Source organism: Hemibagrus wyckioides, linkage group LG17 (assembly GCF_019097595.1).
Source record: "Hemibagrus wyckioides isolate EC202008001 linkage group LG17, SWU_Hwy_1.0, whole genome shotgun sequence".
Classification (NCBI taxonomy): Eukaryota; Metazoa; Chordata; class Actinopteri; order Siluriformes; family Bagridae; genus Hemibagrus; species Hemibagrus wyckioides.
The window spans coordinates 12,165,653-12,187,654 of record NC_080726.1 but is presented as its reverse complement, the minus strand read 5'-3'; the positions used below and the strand labels follow the sequence as shown (position 1 = coordinate 12,187,654).

Here is a 22,002-nt window from a genome sequence, read left to right as displayed (position 1 = left end):
ATATTTAACCCTTTCCAGTCAGTTCATTTATTACATGAATTAAATGTGTATGTATGTAAAATTTTACTTAGGAAATTCTAGTTCTCATTGAAATTGAAAGGTTAACTTAGTAAATTTTAATACACCAAAAAGTCATTTTTTTCAGGAGTCAACATTATATTGAGACTGCTAATTTCAAATTTTTTTTTAGATCAGCCAACACATATGTAAATATATGAACAATCTGGAATTCATAAAAGTTGAATATTGTCTTATGAATTAATTCTACAAAATTCTAATTTGTCATTGTTACAGTTCTACAAATTTTGTATTAAATTTCTTGTCAGAAATATTTTGTATATTTTGATGTTTCAGTGTGCAGAGGGAAGAGCCAGGAGAATCAGGGTGGCACACAACAGGCGTGGCTTTATCAAAGAACCGACTTGAACAAAAAGGACGCCGAAACTCAGACAACTGCTGCTGCGGGAGAAACTAAGTTAAACAGGCTAAATGACTTTCAAGAAAACACGCAAACTCAAAACAATTTCTAATATTCACCGCTGTCTCTGACGAGTATGGCATTTAAATAGTCCTTTGGCTAATTGCCAGCAGGTGCACCGGCAGCGCTCAGGTGACTGGGGTGTGATGACGTCACTGAGTCCCGCAGATCCGTGACACTACCCCCCCCCACAGGCGTCTCCAGATGTCCGGGACCGATGACGTGGCCGACCGCCGCCTCTGGGAGCAGTCCGGTCCGGTCCGATCAATGTTGATGGAACTCGGAAATGAGTGTGGGGTCGAGGATGTCCTCACGATTTACCGACAACCTCTCCTCCGGGCCGTAGCCTTCCCAGTCGACTAAGTACTGGATTCGGCTGCCCCGTCGCCGTGAGTTGAGGATCTCCTGGACCTGGTAGACTGCGTCATCTGCGTCCACCTCGGGCTACTGTGACTCTGCCGTCTCTGTGGAAGAAGGGAGAATGGGGTTAATGTATGGTTTTAGGAGCGAAGTGTGAAAAGAGGGCGCAATCTGATAGCATGCCGGCAGGTCGAGCTCATAAGTCACTTCATTTATGGCCTGTCGGATGTATCGGGGGCTTAACTTTCTGCAGGGAAGCTTGAGCCGCAGATCACGTGTAGAGAGCCAGACCTTGTCGCCTGCCTGGTATAGCGGTGTCTCCTGCCTGCGGGTATCAGCTTGATGTTTGTGCTGGCACATGCTATGGTGAATGTGCGTGTGTGCTGATTCCCAGACTCTCTCACTCTCTCTGAACTCTGATTTCAGTGGGTTCTCCAGACCACGGGAACAGAGGTGGCTGGTAACCGAGCACGCACTGGAACGGAGTGAGCCCTGTGCTTTCCTGGCGAAGTGAATTCTGCACGTACTCGGCCCAGGGCAGGTATTGGCTCCAGTCATTCTGGTGATCTTGGCAGTAGGTGTGCAGGTAACGTCCAATCTCCTGGACCTTGCGCTCAGTCTGGCCGTTAGTCTGGGGATGATAACCGGAAGAGAGACTTATTGAGACATTTAATTTCTTAAAGAAGCCCCGCCATACCTTGGAGATGAATTGGGGTCCTCTGTCTGATATGATGTCTTCTGGGATGTCATAGTTCCGGAAGACTTGGTGGAAGAGGGGTTCCGCCATTTCCAAGGCGGTAGGTAAACCTCAGAGCGGGATGTTTACACGCTTTCGAGAACCGGTCTACCACTACGAGAATGGTGGTGTAACCCTCGGAGGAGGGCAAGTTGGTGACAAAATCGACCCCCAGATGTGACCAGGGCCGATGGGGGATCGGAAGTGGAACAAGCTTACCCTCAGGTAGCCGGTGAGGCGTGGAAATGACGGCGCAGACCGAGCATCCTTTCACGAATTGCACAACCTCCCGCGCCATGTTAGGCCACCAATACCTGTTCTTAAGGAGTGAGAGGGTTCTCTGTCTGCCCGGGTGTCCTGAGCCCGGAGAGGAGTGCAGCGAATCCAACAGAAGTAAACGATGGGAGGTGGGCACGTAAATCTTCCCCTCCAGGCCTCCTGGTGGAGCGGGTTCTTTCGAGGTGGTGGCACGGATCTCTTCATCGAAGGACCAAAGAATAGGGCAGACAAAGAGCTCTGGTGGTAATATGGGCTCTGGTTCTACCGACCTCTGCTCCGGAGCATGGGCACGTGACAGGGCATCGGCTTTGATATTTTTGTGCCCCGGACGATAGGTGACCGTGAACTGAAATCTCGTGAAGAACAGAGCCCAACGTGCCTGGCGAGGGTTTAACCGCTTGGCTTCCTGGAGGTATTGGAGATTTCTATGATCCGTAATTACCTTGAAAGGATTTCTAGCTCCCTCCAGCCAGTGCCACCATTCCTCTAGGGCCAACTTGATTGCCAGTAATTCACGGTTGCCTATATCGTAATTTTGCTCTGCCGGGGATAATTTCTTCGAAAAGAAAGCGCATGGATGGAGAACAGAAGGCTCACCTCCCCGCTGCGATAGCACTGCTCCGACACCCACGGAGGAGGCGTTTACCTCTACTATAAATGGGCGGTTTGGATCGGGGTGTAGTAGGGTTGGTGCGGAGCAGAAGGTGGCTTTTAGTTTTTGGAAGGCTTCACCGGCTTCGGTGGTCCAGCTAAGTCTTTTGGGATTGTTTCGCAGAAGGGAGGTGTGTTGGCTGTATCCTGCCACGAAACGACCCCAGGAAGCATTGTAGTTCCTTGATTGTTTGCGGCTGTGGCCATTCCCTCACTGCTTTTACCTTAGCTTGATCCATCCGAATGCCTTTGGCGGAGATGACATATCCCAAGAAGTGTATCGAGGGCTGATGGAACTCGCATTTCTCTAGCTTAAGATAAAGGTGATGATGGTGAAGTCGAGCTAGCACCTGCCTAACACGATGGACATGAACGGTTCGGTTGGGAGAGTAAATTAATATATCGTCAATGTACACCACCACGAACTGATGAAGCATGTCCTGGAGAATTTCGTTCATGAAATTCTGGAAAATTGAGGGTGTGTTGGCGAGACCGTAGGGCATGACACGATATTCATAATGTCCGGTGGGTGTGATGAAGGCCATTTTCCACTCATCACCTTGGCGGATTCAGATTAGGTTATATATGCGCTCCGTAGATCAAGCTTGGTAAAAATGCAGGCCCCTCGAAGTTCTTCGAGTGCCACAGGGACCAGAGGCAGGGGGTAAGCGAACTTTACCGTTTGTGCATTTAAGTTTCTGTAATCGATACAGGGTCACAGACCCCATCCTTCTTCGCCACAAAGAAAAAACTGGACGCTGCCGGAGAGGTGGATGGACGTATAAACCCCTGGCGTAACGCTTCCTGAATATACTCCTCTATCGCTTTACGTTCCGGGACAGAGGATAGATGCATCCCTTAGGCATCTTGGCATCGGGAAGAAGTTCTATCATGCAGTCCCATGACTGGTGCAGAGGCAGTTTGGTGGCGGCGGTCTTGCTGAAGACATCATGGAAGTGATGATATTCGTCCGGAATGTCCACTGAGGTAGAATTCTGGGGGCTCTCTATGGTGGTTGATCCCAAAGCTAGTTCCACAGGAGTAACGACTGGAAGGCCACGCAGACAGGACTGGAGACAGTGGTTACTCCACTGGTCGATACTCCCGTCACGCCACCGAATGTTGGGTTGGTGGAGAGCCAGCCAGGGATGTCCCAGAACGATATCCACACGAGCATCCTCCAGCACCAGGAACGACAAGGTCTCCTCATGAAACACCCCGATATGGAGGATGAGCTCGGGAGAGATCCACTTCACCAGTCCATGTCCCAGCGGTTTTCCCTGTATAGTGGTGATTTGAAAGTGCTTTGGGCTCGGCCGTCGGGGAATGTGGCAGGTGGACAGAACATGGGAGGAGATGAAGTTCCCAGATGCCCCAGAGTCAAACAGCGCTTGTACTGTATAAGAGCGAGAGTCAACAATCAGAGTAGCCTCATGGTAATGAGGGTTGAACATTAATGAATGCAAATGGAGCGTACTCACCGGTGGGCATTGGGGCCGGACTGGACAGATAGTGAGTGACCTGCTTCCCCGCAGTATAAGCAGAGTCCACGCTGAAGGCGGCGTTGACGTTCGCCTGTGGAGAGATGGTATTCATCCATCTGCATGGGCTCTGATGCGGAGACATCCTCTTGGGGTGAGGTATCGGAGATGTAGTTTCCCTCAACAGTAACCGCGGTGAGATGTTGTGACACGCTCTGCGCCTTCATCATGAAGGCTTCGAGGCTGGCAGAGTCATCATAAATAGCCATTTGCCTTCAGATCTCAGGCCATAAGCCTCATCGATAAGCCGTGAGCAGCACCGCATCATTCCAACCACTAGAGGCCACGAGTGTGCAGAATCGTAGCGTGTACTCACGGACTGTTTTCCTTCCTTGCCGCAGGGCAAACAGCTCGTCGTGGACTGCCTTGAAATGCGCCTTGAAGCTATCCAGGGAGGCGAGGGTGAGGCTCTCGGATGTCCACAATGCCTCCGCCCAGTGTCGAGCCTCCCTGGACAGCAAGGATAGCATGAAAGCAATCTTCCTGCTGTCATTGGGGAACTGCTGAGGGACAACCTCGAAATAAAATTGACACTGCATCAAGAATCCAGCACATTCCGATACCTCACCCGAGTATAACGCTGGTTTGGGCACGGGACAGACCGGAGGAGTCACAGCAGCCAGTATAGTTTCCCGTAGCTGCCAGTTCCGTGATCGGATTGGGTGCAGGAGGTGGTCCGGCTGGGTGTTGCTGCGGACCCGGTGGAGAAGGTGTGCCGGCATGCGGGCCTGACATACTCCTGGTAAGGCCGACTACTTTCTCTTCTTATGGGGTGAGTATTCTGTTTCAGTGTGCAGAGGGAAGAGCTAGGAGAATCAGGGTGGCACACAACAGGCGTGGCTTTATTAAAGAACCGACTTGAACAAAAAGGACGCCGAAACTCAGAAAACTGCTGCTGCAGGAGAAACGGGCAGGCTAAATGACTTTCGAGAAAACACGCAAACTCAAAACAATCTCTAATACTCGCCACTGTCTCTGACGAGTATGGCATTTAAATAGTCCTTTGGCTAATTGCCAGCAGGTGCACCGGGGGCGCTCAGGTGACTGGGGTGTGATGACATCACTGAGTCCCGCAGATCCGTGACACAAGAAGCATCAAGCTCTATGTCAAATGGTTCCTTGGGTTCAGGCAATTCGAGGACCAAAGAACAATTGAGCTGAAGTTTTAGACTCTAATCTCTTTACCAGTCTGAGGGACATGGAGCAAATTCTTACCTAGGTCCAATATCTTACCAGCAGCCCATTGGAGATGAAAAGCCAAGAAAAACACCATGTAGTCATGGAACTCAGAATTCTCTAGTTTGTTGTACATGTGATTCCCCAACAACAACTGGAGAATTACCACTTATTACTGACTTATTGTCAGACTTATTACTTTGTTCCTCCATAGTTGCCCATTCAGGAGAAGATGGTAGAGGCAATCCCAGGACAAGGTTGATAGTGCTATCATATGGTTTGTGAGGGGCAAGACCTGGGCCTTTCTTTCACTTAAGACCGACAGGAAGTACTAAAAAGGACCCTTGAGAGATCCAGAGCAGATGGAGGTCCAAGTGAACATAGACCTGGTATGGAGCATTGACCCCTCAAGCATATCCACTCATATTTTAAGTGGACCTGAAGGGCATGAAAGACCTGTTTTGCTTCAACACCTAGTTGGGTGATCAAAGAAAGGTTAAAGAAGCAATGTCCTTCTTATTGGTCTGGGAAGTTGACCTCTCCTGATGAGTGAGTACAAGTGATTTTTTCCCCACTCAGGCAGAGCAAAACAGAGGAAAAAGCTCAGTGTTTTGCATTTTAAGAGTCCTGCATGTGAATATCAGCACATCTTCAGATCTCAGGCCCTTCAACAACCAGCAATCAATAATCTGCATTTGGATGCAGTAATGGTTTCACTGATACTTCTGCTAAGCAAGAACAGGGGATAGAGCATTCCCCTTTTGTTGGGACTGCACAAGCTTATCAAAATGCCACAAATATCTGTGCCCAACAGTCCATGGATCATTAGAACACCATTAGCCAGGTGTTGGCATTTGTGAACTTTTTCCAGCATTAGTTGCCCTCTGATGATGCATAAGCAACAGTGTGAAAAGATGCACTGCACATTAGCTTTTGCCCCTACCTGTTGTCCAGTGCCATAGAAACTGCAGCACAAGTTCTCAAACTTTTTTCAGTGTTTCAATCAATCCACATACAACAACCACTTCATGAAATTGCATTCACTGTTATTTTTAAGCATTTTCATTTGTTTAGTTATTTATTCACAATTTAATTTAACCCTTTAAAATTACAACCCACTTCTATAAAAGACAAGACTGATGTTTTATCATAAAGTAACTTGGTTGTTTTAAAGGGTATTTAACACATGATACTATATACATTATACGATTATCTTGGAAAAACTTTCAAATGGTTCAAGAATTTCAGAAACTGTTCTCTTATTTCTTTGGTTCTTACTCCATAAATAATTGGATTAAAACAGCTTGGAAAAAGCAAGTACATTGTACTCAGGAAGACACGGATGGAGGGAGAGATGTTGTTTCTTATTCTGTATGACATAAAGGCAATTAAAGCAAAAGCCAGACTAACTGTCATGACAATTATATGTGTAATGCAGGTGTTAACAGCCTTTAAACAGGCCTTGCCAGATCTCAGGATAGAAGAAAGTATTATTATATATGATATTGTAATTAAAATAAAATCAACAGTTACTGTAAGAAAAACACCCAAAAGCCCTAATGCATTATTAATGGAGATATCTCCACATCCCAGCTGAACTAATGCCATGTGTTCACAAAAACAGTGATCCATCTCATTTGTTGCACAAAAGGTCAATTTTCCAGCCCAAGAAACCATTGTGGTAATAAAAAACAAATTTCGGATAACTGGAAAAATAATGAACTTTAGAAAATTTGCCATTTCCATGTATTTGTGGTAATAGAGAGGTCTACATATAGCAAAAAAACGATCCAGTGCCATCCACAGCAGTATAGTAGATCGCAACGCACCAACAAAATAAACGCAAAACATTTGCACCAAACAGCCCTCTAGTGAAATTCCTTTCCAGTTAAATATGAGGCTGAGCAGCATATGTGGAACACAAAATATCGGCATAGAGAGATCCACAACTGCCGTAAGACCAATTAATATACACATAGGAGAGTGAAGAGCCTTCTGAGATGTAATTAAATATATGATTGTGAGATTTGCAGTAGTAGACAATAAAAACATAACAAGATAGGGAATGGTTAGGATGGGCCGCCATTCCCCCAAATCATGAAAACCATTAAGTGTAAAAGCTGTGAATGAAACATTTTGTACAGGAGTCAACATTATCTTAAGACTGCAAATAAAAAAATTTTTATATCAGCCACCACATATGTAAATATATGAACAATCTGGAATTCATAAAAGTTGAAAATTGTCTTATGAATTAATTCTACGAAATTCTAATTTGTCATCATTACAGTTCTATGAATTTTGTATTAAATTTCTTGTCAGAAATACTTTGCATGCTACACACTGCCTTCAGGGTTCACCAGTATCATAAAATATTTTGTTTTCCAAGTGATAAATAATTACATAATAATTGCAGTGTCTGGTCAAAACTAATAATATATTAATCTAAAATTATAATTTCATGCTATTTAAACAGTGCTATTTGAAAGATAATTGAGTTGTTTATAGAAAGCTTTTGCATGTTAAGTATTGCTAGGTAACAATTCTCTTAATCATTTTCAGAGAAAAATGTTACCTATATATTTAGACATATAATGTGCTCTAAACTGTGGTAACAAGACAATCTGGCATAGATTCCTTTCTGTAGCACTGATGCATAGATGTGTCTGGTTTTATAATTGCTTATGACGTGTCCTGTTTTGCTTCTGGACACTGCAAAACAACTTTGCCTTGGTCTCTGTACTCCAATGTTCTCAGTCCCATGTGGTTCTATATTATATTTTGAACCTTGTAAGGAGCTATGATGGACAAGCCCTGTTAATCCATTCTTGCCCTTTGATCCATATATATGCTGTATGTATGTATATCTGTGCTCCATGTCTTTCATAAATAATACATTATTAAGCTCTGGCATGAAATCTTAACATGTGTGAATTAAAGTTTTCTGACAAGGCCTACACTTTTCTCAATTTCCATTCTAAGGATAATTCATCAAAACAATCAGGTGGTTCATGATGTTCTTCTTATAAGGTCTAGACACCTATCAGGATGTCTTTTTCAGCAGTGAAACTACTCTTTAAATCAATGAAATCAGATGTGTGTAGTAAACAGTCATTACAAAAATTTTGCACAAACCACTGCTAAATTTCACACAGAAATCACAAAGTCATCTGAGTAAAACAAAATAAATGATAGTTTCAGAGATGATTTCTTTTTCAAGGAAGTGCAATCTAATTCAACTCTAATAAGAAAAAGGGCTCATTATTAAAATAACTCTAATACATAATAGTTAAATATCTAAGTAATGAAATGTCAATAATTCCTAAATTATACGTGTTATCTAAAGTTTGTATGTTTTAATATAGCCCTCGTTTTTCACCCCAATCTCTCCCATATCTGCAAGAATCATCAAGCTCTATGTCAAATGGTTCCTTGGGTTCAGGCAATTCGAGGACCAAAGCACAATTGAGCTGAAGTTTTAGACTCTAATCTCTTTACCAGTCTGAGGGATGTGGAGCAAATTCTGATCTTACCTGGGTCCAATATCTTACCAGCAGCCCGCTGGAGATGAAAAATCAAGAAAAACACCATGTAGTCATGGAACTCAGAACACGTGTTGTACACGTGTTTCCCGAACAACAACTGGAGAATTACCACTTATTACTGACTTATTGTCAGACTTATTTCTATGTTCCTCCATAGTTGCCCATGTAGGAGAAGGTGGTAGAGGCAATCCCAGGACATGGTTGATAGTGCTATCATATGGTCTGTGAGGGGCAAGACCTGGGCCTTTCTTTCACTGAAGACCAACAGGAAGTACTGAAAAGGACCCTTGAGAGATCCAGAGGAGATGGAGGTCCAAGCGAACATACACCTGGTATGGAGCATTGACCCCTCAAGCATATCCACTCATATTTTGAGTGGACCTGAAGGGCATGAAAGACCTGTTTTGCTTCAACACCTAGTTGGGTGATCAAACCATTAAGTGTCATTGAACTGCATAGGTTCCTGACCTTCTAACTGGGAAACTTGGCTCAGTCTGCTGCTTGAAGTGCCCATTAATGCCTCATTATCCTCATGTGACACTTCCATCACTTCCATAACCACATGTTGGTTGGATTTCATACCGGTCAGATTTCAGTTCCACATGAAAATGGCCCAAATCAGGATTGTAAATGTCAGAATAAATATCATTTTTTTAATCACACAGTCTTGCAAGCTACAATTGTATTAGTTTTGTAGAAAAGCATTGGATTTGGGCCACTTTTGCATCCTGTGAATGTACCCTGGGTTATTTATTGGTGTACATGTAGTCAGTGATGTGAGTGTAATCAGAAGTCTGGTGAATGAATTATGTGGCTGATTTTTGGCCATTTTTGTTTGTCGCAGTATATTGTGGGAAATGGGGTTCAGATTAAAATATATTATATATTCAGAATATACTAAAGACTATATTTGAAAACGAACTACTTTAAACATGAATCAGACATTTTTAATTAACTTTTACTATGTTAAATGTAAATCTTTATATGTTTATGCCTGCAATAATTTGTCCCACAATGTCATGTCACCCAATATTCTACAGCACTTGGCCTGTCATGTAGAAATATTTATGTCTTTTATGTCTTTACTTCAGGTCACCATAAAAATATTGCATGTAATCCATGGACATATAATCATTAAATTTAAAAGAGCCAAATTTAATGATATAGTTTCCTAATTTTATCCCTGTTATTGTTTACAAATAAGTAGATAAAGATAATTGGCCAACACTGACTGCTCTAAGTAGACGCTGGCATAATTGGTCCCTTGGTAATTTGAGCTGCGGCCCCTAGTCCACTCTGATTCTGTTCTGTGCCACTTGAGGGCAATTTGTTATGTTTGCTTGAAAGTATTGAAAGCAGACCTGGTCCGGTTGATTAAGCAACAAATGTTCAGAAGGATAATAGGCATTAATAATCAGTAGAATGTCACAAAATAATAAATGAATATAGTAATATCCAGTAACTTCTGAACATTTGTTTTTCAGGTAGCGTATTTTAGGAAATTAATGCAGGTAAAACAAATTCAGACTGTTTACTATTTTTACTGCAGGAAAACAGATCTGTCCACCCAGACCCTAAATATGACTTTTATTGATACAACTGAAAACAGTGACAGGCCTATTGGTCTGTGACTGCTGTGTTTTGTAAGGTTAAAGCTTGGCAAAGGAAATAATAATAATAATAATAATAATAATAATAATAATATACAGTTGTTGATCTCTCTTAAATAGAAATGCCATAAACCAGTTGAGTGTGCCAAATAAACAAAGGCTTGGTACTTCAGACTGATAAAAACTGCACATTACAGTGACTGTGGTTTCTGAAAGTAGGTTCTGAAACACTGTGAATGTGAGTGTGTACATGTATGATTGACACTATGATTGAATTCATGTGATTGGTAATCCAGTTACTGCAATCCAGTGACTATAACAGTCTTCATCCTAAACATCTGGTGGCTGAATGCAGTGCACTCTAGGTATCAGTTTGGTTTCAGCTTAAAAGTGCAGCTAAATGGACCAGTATCAAGGTTGTTTAGAGTCTGGATCCTTATCCTGCATGGACACAAACACACATACATTAAACACAGCCCCTTTTTAATGATATATTTATACAGTACATTTAACTACACTTTTAGCCATGTATGCTACTGCATATAACAAAATGAGATGGAGTCTGAGTACAATTTCTCTATTAGACTGCGTTCTATCCATGTCCATATTTTAATAAAGACACAAAATATGACCACAAAAAGCATTTTACCTCATTTCTATTAAATGCATAGTTCAGCCATGAAACTCTTCTTGCTGTGCTGATTTGTTCTCCAAATGCCCTTGTTGTGGCCTATTGCCATGCTTGCTCATCTACATAGCTCTTTTTTTTACCTTGACATCTGGGCTAGGCCCCAGCGTGAAGGAAGAGAATTTGCTTCTTACCCTCCTCTGGCCATCCTATCCTTGCCATATTTACATTTACATTTATGGCATTTGGCAGATGCCCTTATCCAGAAAGATGTAAAAAAATAAAGTGCTTTGAAGTCTCTGTCAATGAATGAATACATCGATAAAACTACCTGCTTAGATCTGCTGGGGAAAGTCTATCTGCAAAGGCCAAACTTACCTACATTCCATCTCCATCAATTACATCAATAAATGCTTAAACTTTACTTCGAGAGTTGTCATGGCAGGTCTAACATTATGTAAATAATATTAAGAAAGTGCAACAAAAAGATAATGAACAGAGCATTAGCCAAAAACTACTGTATCAAACATTCAGACAGTGCTTTACATTATTTCTTTGCAGTACGGGCACTTCCAATCTGGAAATATGGACAGACTGATGTATTTGACTAATAATATGTGTAATGTAAGAAAGATCAATAGGGAGTAATGTAGCTAATATTTTGTAAAAAATACTCTGTCTATTCTGAGAGCACGCTATAAAAGTAGCAATCCTATCATCTATGCATACCTGTATGTGGTTTCAGGTAACAGATTCTGAATAATATACTTGATTACAGAGCTGGTAGCCAACTATCTTTCTCTTATATCAGTCAGGTAAGATGTAATCTCTGCCCCATGATCACAGTGTGCCTCCCAAATATGATTTCAAAATAGAAGTGTTAATAGTTTAACAAAATGGAAAGTGCATGAACAGAAGAGAAATCTAAATTAAATCAATTTTTGGTGTGATCACCCTTTGCCTGCAAAACAGCATCAGTTGTTCTAGGTACAATTGCACACAGTTTTTGAAGGAACTCGGCAGGTAGGTTGTTCCAAACATCTTGGAGAACTAACCACAGATCTTCTGTATGTAGGCTGCCTCAAATCCTTCTGTCTCTTCATGTAATCCTGGACAGACTTGATGATGTTGAGATCAGGGCTCTGTGGGGTTTGATAGTTTGATAGTTCTTAATGGAATTGGCTGTATGTTTGGGGTCATTGTCCAGCTGCAGAATAAATTATGGTATTGCATGATAGATAAGTATCTGCCTGTATTTCTCAGCATTAAGGACACCATTAATCCTGAACAAATCTCCAACTCCATTTGCAGAAATGCAGCCCCAAACTTACAAGAAACCTCCACCATGCTTCACTGTTGCCTGCAGACACTCATTATTGTACCGCTCTCCAGCCCTTCAATTAACAAACTGCCTTTTGCTACAGCCAAATATTTCAATATTTCACATTTGACTCATCAGTCCAGAGCACTTGCTGCCATTTTTCTGCACCCCAGTACCACAGTATGTTTTTGTGCATAGCTGAGTCACTTAGCCTTGCTTCCACTTAAGAGGCATGGATTTTTGGCCCCAATTCTTCTTCCATGAAGACCATTTCTGGCCAGACTCCTCCAGACAGTAGATGGGTGTACCTGGGTCTCACTGGTTTCTGCCAGTTCTTTGATGATGGCACTGCCGGACAACTTTCACTGTCTAAGGGAAGTAAGCATGGTGGATGTGTGTTTTATCTGCTGCATTAATTTCCTTGGCCGATCACTGTGTCTACGGACCTCAACATTGCCCGTTTCTTTGTGCTTCTTCTAAATAGCTTAATCAGCACATCGTGAAACCCCAGTCTGATTTGAAATCTTTGGCTGGGAGTGACCTTGCTGATGCAATATAGCTAACTGGCTTATTGCAGTGTTCAGTCTTGCCATGGTGCATGACCTGTGACATGAAACTGTCTTCCACAGCCTCAGCTTAGTAGCAGAGTTTAGCTGTTCCTCACCCAGTGTTAGGCTGGGTTCTGTTACACTGTTTATCAGAACCTCCCTTAGCAACATGAGGTTCCTTCCCTGTGAGTATCTGCCAGTCAGCCCGCAATTTTAATGCAAGACAATGCCCCCTGTAACACTGTAAAATGAGTAATGCAGTTCCTTGAAGCTAAGCACATTGAAATAATGAAATCGCTAGCCCAGAGTACTGATATAAACCTCTTGGCAACAAAGTTATTGCTAAGAAACCTACTACAGTTATCAAACTACGGAATAAACTAGAAGAAGAATGGATCAAATCACACCAGAGCAGTGTAAGAAATGAGTGATGAAGTCATTCAAAGCAAGGCCACTTTTAAGATAAAGGAGTTTAAGGATTACACATTAGTAGTGCATTACTACCGCCCAAACATCCACATCCCCCTTCTAACTCAATCACCCCCCGACATTAGTTAAGAGTTTGTTAAACTGCTTATACCACAGTGAATATTAAACAATAACAATGTTTCATTTATTAAACATTACTGGTAAATAAGCATCTTCTTGAAAAAATAACATCAACCATTATAAGAGTGGTTCTTGAACAACAATCCATTTTTAAACTTACTCATTTTTAGTCTCGGATTATAACCACATTTTCCCTATGTATGAGCTGTTACTATAGGAACAATTATTATTAGCATTAATATTGAACTATCAAACAGTACAGATGGAACTAGACATGCTACTAAAATAGTGGTATAAAACATACTAATATCTTACTAAATTTAAAGGTTATGATAAGTTTATGTTTGCTTTTATATAATCAATATAAGTCCATTTATTTTTGTTCAACACTCATGTGTCTCAAGTATACACTATAAGCATTTCTTATTTGTGCGAAACCAAAAAGATTCAGTTACAGTGTAGAAATACACCTTCAGTTGAAACCTTGGTGTTTCCTCTCACAAGCAAATACATTCTAGTCAGCAGTCTGTTTTTGACATAATGCCTAATAAACTGATAACAGTTGAATCTCAAGGTGCAATTTTACTTTTAATTGATGAGTTTACTGATGAGACCTAGGAACTAATGCAGTGTGAGGAAGAAACTTGCAAGTTCTTCTAAGTTCAAGGTAGCATCAACTCTGAATATGGAACAAAAGATAACCGAGAAATGCTGTGCTCAGATAGACATGAGGATTTGTATAACCCGTTTGCATATTCTTTCTGCACTTATTACTAATTAACCACAATAATGTGCACATTTTTATATTTACTGAATTTATGCATTGTAAGAAAAATTCAAAAAGGTAGGTACTGTTGTTGCTAGAACTTTATTGTAAAAAACAAATATATGGTAGTATTGTTTATTGCAATGCAGACTGTAGCCTATATTTTGTGGTGAGACAGCAGTAATGTACAAAAATAAAAATAAAATAATGGTAGTATCATAGCCTGAGGGCCTTTATTTCCTGAAAAAGCAACAGTGAACTTTCCACATTAATAGATTAACAACAAACTGTGTTTGCTTTAATAGTCCTACTGTCCTACTCTGTCATTACTATACATTAAAGATCTTGCTGCGTATTTTATGGTAAATGTCTGGCAACTGTGGTAAAAAAAAAAAAAAAGATATCACAGTATTGCTGTACTCTATCACCATTTTTCTATAACTGAAACCATTTTACTGCAAAATATTGAAAAAACCTATAAAAGTATTTTCTGTAAATGAACAACAATTAAAACAGTTAAAAACAACCATATATAATATAATTGTGTAGGCAAGGGTGTGGTAAGGGCCATGAGAGAGAAAAGGAGGAACAGCACAGTGCTGTCTGTGTGTGTGTGTGTGTGTGTGTGTGTCCGCCTAGTGAGATAAAATTACAGAAAAGGAAAGGAAAATAAAAAATAATAAGCCCCCTTTAGAGTTGTCTCAAGTCTGCCTCCCATTTCCTTAATTCATTGTATAACCCAGAAGAGTGTCTCAGTAATCAAACCACATGTTACTTAGACTTATTGTAAACAATTTTCCTTTTTTAGCTGTACCACAACACATTGTGTGTGTGTGTGTGTGTGTGTTAAACATTAGCAGTTAAGTGTGTGATATGGTTAAGACTCGAACTACCCTATTCGTACTTGTGATGCATTCTTTGAGAAGCTGTAATTTATAGCTGTTGTAGCTCTTAGTCATGGCACTGCTTATGTAAGCATGATTAATTCTCTGTCAGGTTTGTTGAAATGACATCTCTGAAGAGTGACCAGCCATGACTTATTGGTCTGATTTTATCATGGTTGCTGCTGTGGTGCAGAATAAACAAGCAGCACAAACCTCACGACTGAGTTCCATTACACATTTCATCATTTTTCAAGGATGTGTGATGTCAAAGAAAATAACCAAACCAGAGACTGCTCCCCAAAATAGTATATAACCTTTATTCATATGAAAAACAGTAAATATACTGAAACATACCATTTATATCTTCGAAATGTAAAATGTAGACCTAAAGAAGACATTTTTTCTGCATGTCGTTAACAAGTGTAATTACGTGCTCTTGCATAATCTGTTGAAAGGAACAAACATAAATATTAAAAGGAAGTATAGTATCTGCTGAAGCTTAGTCATGTTTAAAGATGCTATCATGTCCTTCTGAAAGGAACATGTACCATGGTACCAGGCATAAATTCTGAGCATTTACAGACTATGGCCACTTGATGGTGGTGTTCTAAAAGCAGTGCATACAACCAAACCTGCCATTACACCTTATTACTCAAAAGTTCGTAATCAAAAGTCACTGTTTTATGAGGATTTATGAGGCCAGAATATCTGTTAAGTGTACCATGTAGGTTTTTGCTCTTTACCAATTCCAAGACATCTAGGAGAACCTGTATAAAATACCACCACAGACAACTAGTTTCCATCACATCCATATGTGCATTTGAAGATCCTATTCCAGCTTTAATATCCCTTTCACTTTTGGGAAGGCTTTCCATTAGATTTTGGAGCATGGATATTTGGTTTTGCCCAGCCACTAGAGCATTAGTGAGTTTGGACACTGATGTCGAGTAACACGGCCTGGAGGCACAGCTGGCATTCCAATTAATCCCAGAGGTGTTTAGTAGGATTGAGATCAGGTCTGTGTGCAAGCCATTTGAGTTCTTCCACAACAAATTTGGTAATCTTCATGAACCTCGAATTGCGCACAGGTTTGGGCCACTTATATACTTTCAGTGAAGAGAAACTGTAATGTTACAGCATGTAACATTAATGTTATCTAGTCTACCCTAAAAGAAGAAATGTATCCTTTCTGTGAGTTCTGAAATGAAATGTTTTTCATTTGAAATCAGCGTAAAAAGCAACATGCATGGCTACTTACACTTGCTGCATAACTGTATACTTATAGCTTGATTCATTGAGAATAGCTTTCTCAATGAATCAAGGTACCTATGGTAATAATTAGCACCCCACCAGCATTGTTTATGCAAATGTGAATCTGATAGTATGAGCTGATGGATGACACTTGCTAATGATGATGTCAAGTAGTAGTAATAAATCAAAATGACTGGAGTCACAGTTTAATCAGATATGTATTGACACTCATCTTAGCAGCCTCATTGGTTCATCACAATCAAACTTGTACGATAATTCGGAATTGATTTATTTGATGAAGCATTTTTCGATTATACCATAACTCCAGTCACCATACTCATCTTACAACTATTATTTTTCAGGATGGCTGAAGGAACAAGTGAAGGAGCTAAATGATAATGGTGAAAAGAGTGGCCAGAGTTATTACTCGTCATACACTGACAGCATCTAGTTACAGCATAGCAGAATAGCTCCCAGCTAACCTGAAGCACACAGAAACACCTCAGACAAAAGCACAGGACTGCTTTGCTTTGTGTGTTAAAGGAAAATGCATGCTCCACAGCCACTTTGCTGATGCAGTGGACTTCAGTAGTTTGACAGGAGAATCCTACTGGGTTTTGAGGTGGAAGAGTGAGGAAACGTTAAAGAACGAACCTTGCATTTATATGCATGTGAATGACCAGATTTACTGTCAGACTGGTGACAGTCTGGCTCAAGTGACTCAGAGTTCCTTACACACTCACACACATGCATAAATAAATTCAATGTGAACAATAACAATATATCTACTGTATGCAATCACAATTTAACTTTTCTTCCTCTCATCCCAGAGGGTTTCTGTGTATGTGATATATTTTATCTAAATTATGTAGACAAAAAAGTACACAGACCTTTAAAGATGAGACAGGTTCTTGGACAAAGGTATTTTTGGATAAATTAGTCACTTTCATTCATTCATCTTTAATGAACACTGTGGTGGGAATACACCCTAGATGTGATAGGAGTCTATCACAGGGTACCATTCATGCATATTCACAATTGGAAGCAATTAAGCATGGCCTAAGCAAAACTCCACAAAGATAGTAATTTGAAGGACAATGTAGCTGTGCAGGGGTAGCATTATAGTACTGACCATTCTTGTTGCATTAAAGAAGCTATAATTTTACAATAGGATATCATCCAGACATACTCATTTTTGCCTGGGTGGGGACCAAATAACAAGGTACAAGGTACCTAAGAACTACTGCAAACTGTTGGTGTACTCTGAATTAAAAAGACAATTCTAATGGTGTTAGTTGTTTGTTAAATGCATGCCTAGCTGAGGATCAGTATATTATTTTAACACAGGCTCATAAATATTAATTTAATTAGTTTTCACGTTTTATATTTATATTACTAACTAACTAACTGTTATTATCCTAGAATTATAATCCTATAATAAAAGGGTGGTCTGCCAGGTCTAATTCTTTTAGCAAGGTTCTTAGACATATGTAAAGATATGGGGATAAAACTGAGAAAAAAAAAACAGCAGCAAATTACGCAGTGTATTTCCAATATGTTTGAGTCTTCCAATCTGTTACAGCAGTAAAAACTCCTGGACAGAGTTTGCAACATTGTCTTTTTTTCCGATCCGGAAAGTTTTACTCATGCATTGTTTGTCATCTTACCATCATATATGTTGGTGACACTAGTTAAGTGTACACTTAAATAATCTGGATTTGTTCCATGACTCCAGGTGTCCTTCCTATTGCATCAGTTCTTTGCCTGCGGTATGAGGTGAGGTTTGTGAGGTGTTAGTACCAGAGCAGTCAGCCGTGGGATTAAGGTTCTGGTTGGCCTGGGTCCAGTAATTGGACTGTTGCAACTGAGCCCAGTGATGGCCAGGGTTGAGCAGCCTGTCAATCAAACCAGTTGGCCTGTAGTTTTGGTATTTGAGCAGATTGGCGGGGAATGTAAAGAGTAGGATTGGGACGTAGGCTGAAAGTGGAACAGATAAGGGAGAAGACACCTCACGATTCACTGTGAAATGAGTTTTAAATTAGTCAAAAATAATGATGCCTATTCTGATGAGTTGTCAAGACAACATGCCCAAGAGAAATAACCTTAGCAAATTGCATCTGTTGTCTGTGAAGAACAGATTACCAGAAATGGAAGCTTTCATGATTACATCTACATTGTACAACAGATGCTTAAAAAAACTTATGGATGGAAAACCAGAAACTGGGCTGACCTTCAGCCTATCAGGGTAGGACTAAAATATAAAATATGTTTCTGAAAACAAACTGAAAGATTTCTGAAAGATTTGCAGATTTGCTGTCGAGGGTAGAAAAGTACAAGGAAATTGCATGCTGCTGCAGCAAAGTTTCTGTCTTGTTTCTCTCCACAGTTTGTGAACTGAGGACAATCGATTGCATGCTCTGCCTTAAATCAGACACTGTGAGGACACAAAACAGTACAACTAAGATAGGTTTGCCCTCAGAGAGTTTCATGGTGTACAAGAAAGCAGGGACAGAAGAATGTTTCCCATCTAAAAGTCTCCTGTGATTGTCAACATCCAGAAGAGGAATTACAAAGTAGGAGTGGATTTCAGTGAAGTAACATTTCTGTGGATTACAAAAAAACTATTAAGCCAATGCTTTGAAACTATATTACTCTACTATCTTCTTCAATGCAAAAAAAAAAACCCTTCTGGGTGCTCTAGATTCTTTAGGCAAGAAGGGATTTGGGTCTATGAAGGTAGCAGCACATGATTTACATAGTTTCATGCTCTGTGAGATAGTCAATATGTAATTAGTAACTACCAGTTAGAAAATTATAATTACTTACTGTCATACAGAAAAGAAATAGACGGTTGGACCCACACAGGGTTTTACTGAACAAAATAAAAAATGAATGTGCTTTATCAGAACTTTATCAGTTTATCATGCTTTATCAGCGCTTTATTAATTTAGCAGCCTCCAATTCCCCTCCTACACTAGTCCAAGCTACTACCAGCTGTTCCTAATTCCTCTAATGAGACTGTCCATATATACCACCACTATCATTTCATCCTACAGTCTTGCCATTGTGTTGTTTCCCTCTGCATTTCTAAACCTTATTTCTTTGTATGCTGCTTCATTAAGACTTCCCTTGGGTGTGTAGATCAAACTTTTTCCCCAATGACAATGCCCCTGTGTACAAAGTGTGGCCCATACAGACATGGCTTGCCAAAATTGGTGTGGAAGAACTCTAGTGGCCTGCACAGAGACCTGACCTCAACCCAACTGAACACCTTTGGGATGAACTGGAACACCAACTGCACCCTAGGCCCCTCCCACCTCAATAATGCTCTTTTGGCCGAATGGGCACAAAATACACTCCAAAAACTAGTGGAAAGCTTTCCCAATGGAGGTAATTATAACAGCAATGGGGGACTAAATCTGGAAAGGGATGTTCATTAAGCAAATACTGGTCAGGTGTCCACTTGATTTAATCCAGTATTGTGTTGCTCGTTGGATTGACTACTATAATATTTTGCCAATTACAATTATATAATAAATAGAAGAGACTACTCTTTGAATATTTTTCCTTTTTTTGTTTATTAAACAACAGTTATTTGGTGCAATATTATACTAGGTACTGTATATATTGTATGTATAAAATTGTTATATGGCATTAGTTGTTATGGATACTAGAATGGAAGAAGAACGGTAGTGACAGAAATAAAGTGTCTGTGTGGGACCACCCCATTTCCTGTCAGCAGCAGTAAACTAATGGAATTCTTTCATCTTTTCAATTAAGCTAATTGCCAGTCCTTTGATAAAGGGTGTCTAGTAACATTGTTATGAAGGATTACAGTGTGTGGCAGAGATGAATTGAGTGTTTTCCAGTAAAGAAGGCTGACCTCTATTTATAATATGACAGCTAGCCAAAAATCCTCTTTTACATCTCAGGTAAAAAAAAAACAAAAAAAAAACTTTGAGGACATTTAAGAACAAAAGAGGGATGGCAGGAAATGATAAACATCTGCCTTTTTCCCCCTTCCAAATTTCTAATCACATTCAGTTTGGTTGATGAAGGTTATTTAAAAGACATGCTGGAACTTGTATTCTCAGAAGTTCCATACATTTTCTCAATTTTCTCTCACTTTAATATTTCTGTTTTTTTAACATAATATATTTTTTGTACTCCCCTGTAGCTTCTTCAGGGTGGATATAATCCATTTATGTTTGAAGTGAGCATAATCCCCAACCCATCCGCTTGTGTCCTCTGTGTCACCCTTGTCTGTCATAAAAGGATAAGTAAAAGAGCCTCAGTCCAAGAGGAAAAAGGCTACATGCAGCAATGATTAACATATAATGTCCGCTACTAATGTTACACATCTCTCTCAATTTCAAGGCAATGCTCTTTTGATTGAGGCACATATCACCACAGACATGCAAGAGGAAAGCAGTAGATGAATGTGAAATGAAATGGTGTTACTGATTTAGTGAGCTGTGAGAAAAGCTAATGTAATTTCTCCATTCAGTGCTTTTGTATCATGGGAAATCAAGGCCTCCTGACTCAATGCATACTTTAGCAGAGAATGATGCTGTTGTGCTCTGAAGCCAAGACAAGAGACCCACAACTTTGTCTCATACCTAAAATAATTTCAGCACAAAGCTGATAGGCTAGGCTGATGTTTATTGTTGTTCTTGTGGTGTGATTAGAATTTGAATACTATTGGATTGCAGTAGTAGACATCAAAGATCATCTTTAAGGATCTAATGGTTATTGAACTACAGGCACGATGTTGAGAATACAACAACACAACTTTTTTATGCAATCAAATTAATGCAGCAACCCAAGCAACTTGTTAATATCTGTAGTGCATCTCAATCAGATTACTGCCTCCTGTTGTCTGGCCCTTAGTTTTGTAGGCTTAGTTTCTATGAAAAGCTCTTCTATATCATTCCATGCAGTGGCCTATTTCTGATGTGTCTTGCTTGTTTTTGATCTGCGATTAAGACATTTTCTTAAGTCTTTAAAGCAGAATGTACAATGAATAATGCTCACTTCTACTCCTTTTGCATCTATTTTATCCCTTCCGGTTACTGTATCTGATGATCATATGTTTAATAATATTACTAGCTATGTGCAGTAAGTTGTGTGAATAATTTAGTACTCTTTTCGGCTTGGAGGTGATGTAGGTTTGCATTAATATGAATATGCTTATTCATTTAATGAATTTGACAATGTTGAATAAATATATATTCTAACATTAATCTTTGGAAGAAAAATTAATGGAATCCTGTGGTGGTCCGTATATTTTTCTTGTCCAGGTTCACTGTTATTCTAAAAACAGATATTTCAGAAGTGAGTAACACGGTGGTGGATGTAGTCATGGATTCAGAAACATATTATACAAGAAAACTAGTCAGAACCCTAAAACGCATGTAAAGTCTTATACAATAAAGTCTTATTATTCCATTGTTTGTTACATACGTAGGTTGATACTGGAAAATTAAGCCAACCCCAGAATAAGTTGTTAAGTCAGATCGCACTGAATGTATTATACACCTAAATGTAACTCTCAGTAAGAGGTGGGGTGTGGAAAGAGTGTGAATGAACAGCTTTTGTGAAAACTAGGTGAGAATTGGATAAGAAAAAACACTTAGATCACATCAGTGTTAGTGTTAAAAGTCATTTTATAGGCCACAA

The 22,002-nt window shown here is 40.0% G+C and overlaps 1 protein-coding gene across 1 annotated transcript; it reads right to left on the bottom strand.

Moving 5' to 3' along the window:
- Positions 1 to 6,430: 6,430 nt before the first annotated feature.
- LOC131368248 (olfactory receptor 52K2-like) lies at positions 6,431 to 7,375 on the bottom strand. Its single transcript, XM_058414250.1, has one exon. It carries the CDS (start codon positions 7,373 to 7,375, stop codon positions 6,431 to 6,433), a length of 945 nt encoding a protein of 314 aa, XP_058270233.1.
- Between the last annotated feature and the right edge of the window lie 14,627 nt (positions 7,376 to 22,002).

Coding starts and splice junctions, on each gene's coding strand:
- LOC131368248 (XM_058414250.1), bottom strand. CDS start 7,375: ATGTTGACTCCTGTACAAAATGTTTCATTCACAGCTTTTACACTTAAT.